Consider the following 7,182-nt stretch of genomic DNA (forward strand, 5'->3'; position numbering starts at 1 on the left):
TACATATTTTCAAACATATTTTTGCAGCTATATTGCTGAAAAATACTAATTAAAACTGATAAGTTACAGCAGCTATAATTTGTTGCTATTTGTTCCAGACAAGGTTTTAAAGTGTCAAACTGCAGCTGAGATAATGACAGAGTCAGACTGAAAAGAATAAACTAACACTGACCTTCTGGAAATGTTTTCACGTCTGTCTCTTCTCTCTGTGATTTAATGGTTGAAGTTTGAATCCTGTGGAGAAAAATGCAACAATTATTAATATAAAGATGTGACTTTTAACACATTAAAATAAAAGCACAATGAGTTTCTAGGTATTGAACTTCAAACTGTCAAAAGATAGAGAAGTAAAAGATACTAAATCTACAAAGAAACCAGAAACCAAGAGTTAAATTTGCTTTCTACACAAAGACAGAAGCTGCTCTGACTGGAGAACTGACTCCACTAGCAGTTTCTCCAAAGTCAGTTAAAATTTGAACTTAAATTGGTTGATAGAAGCCAAAAATGAGGTAAAATGACAGAGTTTCTAGTGTGACACTGAACTGAATAAGTTCTTCACATTCTTATGATTTACTGTACTTAGGAGAGAGAGAGAGAGAGAGAGAGAGAGAGAGAGAGAGAGAGAGAGAGAGAGAGAGAGAGAGAGAGAGAGACCAAAAGATAATCAGGCCTATTTTCTACATCAAGTAAGATTTTAACTATTCAGACTTCAAATCAATTACTGAAGATATATAATTTAATGTCAGTGCTCTGTGTTGGACAGTTGATGTAAAGCTGTTTGTGAATTACCTGGAGGCCTCAGTCCTAGTTTCAAAGAACTTCTTCATTGTACAAAGACACTCTGCGATCGTGGATGAAGTGGTGACACCTGGAGGAAATAAAATGAGAAATACACCAAGGAAAATGTTCAATACAAAATTCCTCATCAGCAGTTTCACCATGAAAACACAGATAAATATTCAATATTACAGCTGAACCAGAACATTTTCCAAACATTAGAGGAATGTCTCAGAAAATGGGCTGTTTACTGTCTCATGAGACAAGAAAAAGCATCACATCTTCAAGAATCAATATCAATAAATATTTGGGGGATTTCTATATTAATTGTATGTGAACTAATCACTGTAGGAAACACGTTACTATTATTGTTGTTACATATTATTACATGTTACATATTACTGTGAACCGCATAATAAAAACGCTCACTTAGGTACGTTTTTTAAAGCAGGGTTTTAACTTGTGGTATTTTTAATTATACTTCAGTTCACAGGCAGAAAATTTACTCTTGAGTTTTTGAAAATGATCACAATCAACACTATTTTCTGACAATTAATAGACAGGATTATTATATTCAATACTAAACTCATTAAATACCAAGGATTTAAATAATGACACTGTTACTAACATTAATAATTCAGCTCATCAAAACATTTTTTCTAACTGGGTAAATCTTTAGGACACATACCTGTTTGGTTTGTAAGATGAGAGCTGGTGTTTCTGTCCAGGCTGCAGCAGCTGGACCAGTAAACCTGGAAAACAGAAGTACAACACTTGAAAAACAAATAACCTCATTAATAGAGAATAGTTCATCTCCAAAACCTGAACAGTGTACAACACCGAAAACTAAACACTAGTACCTTGACAATCACACTTTGAGTTTTGAGGTGAATAAATTATGTTAGTAGAATATGACTTCACTGATTTCAGGGGGGAAAAGCATTTTTTTAAATATTTTTTATAATAATTTCTAACAGCAATCTCAGCTCATACAATGTGACCTACTCTTGAGGCTTAAAATCTACTTTTCAAGTATTTACCTCAAAACTGAGCTCAATAAAGTCTTAAGTCACCACAAATAATTTTCTAATCAATAATCACAAAACACAACAGAGGATCAATGGATGTCTATGGACAGATTACTACTACAAACCTACAAAGACAGACAAACGATAAAGAGGCAAAAAAATTGAGTCGCAAAACGATCACAATGAGATGCTTAACTGCCGCACTGAAACACAAAATGGCCGCAAAGAAACGTTAAATGCCCTGGAATAGACACAAAACTACAAAGACACAATACGATGCAAAACAACCACAAAGAAGCTGACCATAAGTAGATGTAAAACAGTTAGCTAGAGACGCAAAACGAAGCAATACCACCACAATTAGACACAAACTGATCACATCGACATGATAACCCGCCATGAACTGACTTAAAATGACCAACCATAAAGTTATAAAGAAGCAGTAAAATGTCTGCAAAGTAATTGTAAAGAGATGCAAACAGAGTTGCAAACAGACAAACAGTTACCACCCTCCATAACGCATGTCAGGGACACTTTAGTCACAGAAACACAAACACAAACACACTTAAACCCACACAAATAATAGTCAAAAGATAAGGCTAATGCTAACGCTCGCCACTAATGCTAATGCTAACCGATAAAGTTAATGCTAACACTATCCGCTAACTGTTTACCTTACCTTCGCGCTGCTGGCGTGTTCAGCATCCAGTCTCACTCCTGTACGACAAAAAGCAGCTTCCAGAATTTGTTTCAGCATCCACACTTCCTCTGCAACAACGTTTTCTCACAGTACTGACAAACAGAAGCAACGATTCAAACTTGGTTTAAATCTATTTTCCGGGTTCGTTTCTCCGCCTCTCTACGCTCCTCCCAGAAGAACTTGGCCAATGAGGAGACACGTCGTGACCAATGACGAAATACGTCAGCTAACACTGGCATCGAAGGCTCGGCTTTGAGGCATTTATTCAGTTCACTTACGTTTAATTTTACAAATCACCCAGTGTGAGCTGTAAGGTAGCAAGGACCCTCGTTCCCGAGACACAACATGACCGCGCGTAGGGAAACATTACTTTTCTGGGCTTTTGAGAAATTTTACAAAGATTAAAATTCCATGGCTTAAAAATCTAAAATACAAAGAGTGATAATTGACTTTGTTTATGGCTGGAAGTGTCCTGTCAACAGTTTTACCAGGCGTCACTTTTACAACGGTGGCCTATGGGGAAAATGCTGTTTTGGGGCGCAGGGGTTTTTTCGTTGCAGCAACACGAGTGGCCACTGGAAAAAATGGCTGCAAGGCTGAGCAGAGACACCGTATCAACTTCTTATAATACATCCTATGGCTCACAGTGAGGGACAAATCTGATCGCTCTTTCTCAGACAGATGCTGCCCCCCGCAGGAAGAAAGTTTCTTATTGCAGCTGCTGTATGCAGTGAATCTTGAGACAACGACAGTGCTTAGGTCGGGCAACATTCTTCTACTTATCGTCATAATGCCTGCACTGATGGACCAAGTTATGTCCAGTATTAATCCACAAACCAAAGCCATAATAACAGTGCAGTGAGAGCACAGAAAACGGGCTTTATGTTCAAAAGTCTCGCTCCAGTCCCAGAGAGACAGCTCATATTTCCAGCCGTGGTGAAATGTAGATTTATGTTCTAGTCATAACAAAGCCTTAACATGACTGACACTGGATAATAAAAGGGCTGGGGGCTGCGATCATTTGTACTGCAGACATGCTGTCCGTGCATTGATGGATGACTAGAGTCTGTCTAATGTAACGCTGGATCTATCCAATACAACAAGGCATCAATTCAAGTGAAGTGCCGTGCTTACCTGCATACATGAGCAAATATACAAAGAGGAGAGTGCTTTTGCCCTGCTGATGCAGAACACTGACAACTACACGTCTCTGTCCCAAAGACAACAGTGACCCCGTGAGGGAAGGAAACTGTACTCTGCTTTCTGTTGAGAACCATTTGGCCGAGTGTGTACTTAAAAACTCATCAGTGTATCCACAAGGGTTAGATTTTCAGTGAGTGTTGGAGGATATTTCATACCAAATTTAGAAAGAAAACACAGTCCAACAGATCAAGTTGAGTTCATGACGCCTGGGAAGAAATCCAGTAATAAAATAACAGTTGTTTGCCTGCGAGGGATCTGTGAGGTTGTTTATAATGGGCCTGTGAACACGGACAACCTTTAACTCACTTTACTGATAACAAAAAGTAGGAGCGTTGCGCCATATTTTCTGGATTTACTTTGAGGAATTACTTAAGTATAATTAAGAAGAAACCATGTTTCATTTCTATTCTTCCCCTCCACTCATAGAGCTCTTGCAGTAGGGAAAAAACAACATTGAGCCATTTTTGTAAACACCCAAATGAGCAGGGCTTTTATACACATACTGTACAGGTTTCCCTCAATGGAAGATACATGTTTGAGAATTTATCAGTGTGGTACATTTACAGTTCAGCAATAGGTTTGTGTGGCCAGTAAGGATGTTTCACTTTGTCCAGCTTCGTTTCTGGGAAAGTCTCGTTCAAGTCTTCGATGGTCATCTGGTCAAAGGGAATCATGTTCTTGAACTTGTCCAGCTGGGGAAAGGAAGAACAGAGGAATCAGGACAAAATAGGGATTTTCATTAAGTTCTTCCACTTGACTCTGGCAAATTAAGAAGGTTGGTTAAAAAGAAGAGATTTACTTGTGGGACAGTTTCAGCCTCTGTATAGTAGGTGTTACAGTTGATGAAAGGATCTTGAAGCGCAACAGTCTCAGGTCTACATTTAGATTTGTCTAGCTGCAGGGGTCTATCACAGCTCAATTATGGTAAAGGAGTGACTCATTGTGTGCACATTTTAAATAAAATAAACACAATTACTAACAGTGCGCAGGTCCCATGTAAAACACACCTATCGACACACAGTGGTCCTTTAATATAGCCTGTTCAAGGTGGTACTGTTGTCCCCTGTTCTGTCTCTATAAAGGTATGAACACAGAATGGGGGTCCTTGATGTTCAGCTGTAAAGCTTGAAGCAGAAGCAGTTGAAGAGCCCATCCGACATCAGTATAAAAAGGAAAGCTGGCATGGCTGGACAGGGGAGTGTGAGGTTTTGATGAGGTGTTATGTGTGCAACCCGTCACCGGAGGATTTAAAAATCTCTGAACAAACCGTAAACAACTAATCCACAGGAATTAGGGAGACAGCGAGGTCTGGGAGCTCCATACTCTCAGAGCAGGAAGCAAAACCACTATGCTCAGGGCATTCATATTTTCGACACATATATTATACGTCACACCAGATGTTGATGCTGTTGCGTTACATGTCACCCCACTGATTCCAGCATGCATACGTTCAGGGACTATGTAGGTCTCTGTGATCCGAATTGTAGATTTGTGTTTAAGGCAATATTCTGCTGTACTGATGACACACACAGAGGCTGATAATGTAAGTTTACATTTAAAGTACCCACCACTTTTTCATACTGGGCAATACGAGCTTTGGATGCCTCAATGTAGGCAGCAGCTGTTTTGCTCTGAAAGACAGAAAAATGAAGAGGAAAATTTTAATACAGTCTGTGTACACTACATCAAGACCATTTAAAACAAATGCACTTGTGGATGATATGGTTTTAAAAGGCAAGACTCATATTTCCTGCAAAAACATCTCAAACATGGTTGTTAAAATTCAGTTCTGTTCCAAGTTTGCATATAAAGCAAAATAAGCTTCTGGTACATTATCAGTGATTACTGGTGCCAGCCACCCAACACAGGAACACTCACCGCCTCTGCCTCCTGAGTGTTGATAAGTGCTGTCTGTGTGTCTATGGGCTCAGGAACCTTCAGGGCGCTGAACTGAGGGGAAGCAGAAGGTCAATAGAACAAGTGATGAAAATAAAATACATGCTGATATTATAGTCAAACAAGTATTACTGTTCCTAAAAGTAATTATCAACACACAAAAGAAATTATTTCTAAGATTCAATTTTCAGAGTCACAATAGTATAACTGCCAAACTTACTGGGATTAGTTTACTTTATGATCTTTTCTTACCTTCTGTTCAAACTCATCTACCATGCCTGCTTTAGCCACAGCTGACTTGTAGTAGTTCCAGTCAATGGCAGGGGGTTTCTCAGACAGAGAGGCAAGCCTGTGAACACAGATCAGATATACTCAGCTTACTTTACAGTTCCTGGTTGTAATAGCACTGTTAATTTTAAAAATGTTAGTGTCTGTCTGTTCATTTTGCATATCCGCTTATAATGTGTAGAGGCCTGTAGCCTGTCCCAGCACTCATACATGTGAGGACTATGGGATGAAGTGTCTGCATACAAGCAGATGAGGGGAGAAATACAATAACCAGCTAGTGGGTTTGAACCCAGTGTCACAGTGCCACCCACTGCACCACCATGGATGGACACACAGCACAGCAGCACAGCACAGCACATAATAATGCCTCAGTGTGCATGAGAATATCCACTCAAAACAAATTCAGAAGTGAATTTGTGGTGCTGAAGTGTTGGTGAAGCACCACTAGGATCTTTTATGGTTACAATGATAAGGTTGTGACAAATACTGGAAACAGTATTTGACAGGGAAATACAAACTTTGCAGAAATAGCATCGCTCCGTGTCTTCAGGTTGTTGAACATGGTCCTCTGGTTGGGTGGCACCCTCTCTGCAAAAGCCACCCAGTCAATGGCCTTGAGTGCAGCTCGTCTCCCGGCCATGCTTTAAAGATGTGTTATCTGTAGGGCACAGAAATATTGGACATCGACATTTTAGCATGAATGATGTTCGTGGCTCCGCTATTCGGAATACCTGCTTTTCATTCTCATTACCGACCTGTTTCGAGTTTGACGCTCTTTCAATGAACAACAAACAAATTACCGTCTAGAAACTGCATTAACTTTAAGTAACACAGTCTAAAAACTGTCCTCTCTGTGCCCTTCATATTTAATGTTATTTGTCATCATGCATTTTAGTCTAATGGAGTTGAAGCCAGTTAGCAAACACAGCTAACGTTAGCAAGGCTATAACAACATCAAGAACAGACGAAATAAACACCAGTTTTAAATTAGTGTCCTTGTGTAATATTCTCTAAACGGATCTAATTGATGCGATGTGTTTAAAGCATCTTTTTTCTGCTAAAGTTGAACATTTGAGCAACAACTCACCGTCAATGGGACAGGAAACCTTAGTCCGAACTGTGCTGACGGCCGACCGGAAACGGAATTGAGTACATTTAACACCTAGTGAGATAAACCTGTCAACTGCTGTATCAGTTTTTAATGGTTGTGATTATAATTACACACAAAATATGTTAGATTAGAAGAAACAGAAACCTTTGGAAGATTTAATTTGTAAACTACCAAAGTTA

General features: G+C 39.2%; 1 protein-coding gene across 1 annotated transcript; it reads right to left on the bottom strand.

The window, feature by feature from the left end:
- Positions 1-4,169: 4,169 nt before the first annotated feature.
- atp5pd (ATP synthase peripheral stalk subunit d) lies at positions 4,170-7,119 on the bottom strand. The gene is made up of 6 exons (XM_018704639.2): positions 6,980-7,119; positions 6,411-6,550; positions 5,857-5,953; positions 5,587-5,658; positions 5,277-5,339; positions 4,170-4,400 (listed from the first exon to the last, which is right to left on the bottom strand). Exons 2-6 carry the CDS (start codon positions 6,530-6,532, stop codon positions 4,269-4,271), a joined length of 486 nt encoding a protein of 161 aa, XP_018560155.1. The 5' UTR covers positions 6,533-6,550; positions 6,980-7,119; the 3' UTR covers positions 4,170-4,268.
- Between the last annotated feature and the right edge of the window lie 63 nt (positions 7,120-7,182).

Source organism: Lates calcarifer, linkage group LG11 (assembly GCF_001640805.2).
Source record: "Lates calcarifer isolate ASB-BC8 linkage group LG11, TLL_Latcal_v3, whole genome shotgun sequence".
In the NCBI taxonomy this organism is placed as follows: domain Eukaryota; kingdom Metazoa; phylum Chordata; class Actinopteri; family Centropomidae; genus Lates; species Lates calcarifer.

What these genes read in the sequence shown, in the direction of transcription:
- atp5pd (XM_018704639.2), bottom strand. Translation starts at nt 6,532, where the DNA reads ATGGCCGGGAGACGAGCTGCACTCAAGGCCATTGACTGGGTGGCTTTT. An exon ending in ACACTCAGGAGGCAGAGGCG is followed by an intron (nt 5,340 to 5,586) that starts GTGAGTGTTCCT and finishes TCTGTCTTTCAG; the next exon opens with AGCAAAACAGCTGCTGCCTA. An exon ending in TTGCCCAGTATGAAAAAGTG is followed by an intron (nt 4,401 to 5,276) that starts GTGGGTACTTTA and finishes TCCTTTCCCCAG; the next exon opens with CTGGACAAGTTCAAGAACAT.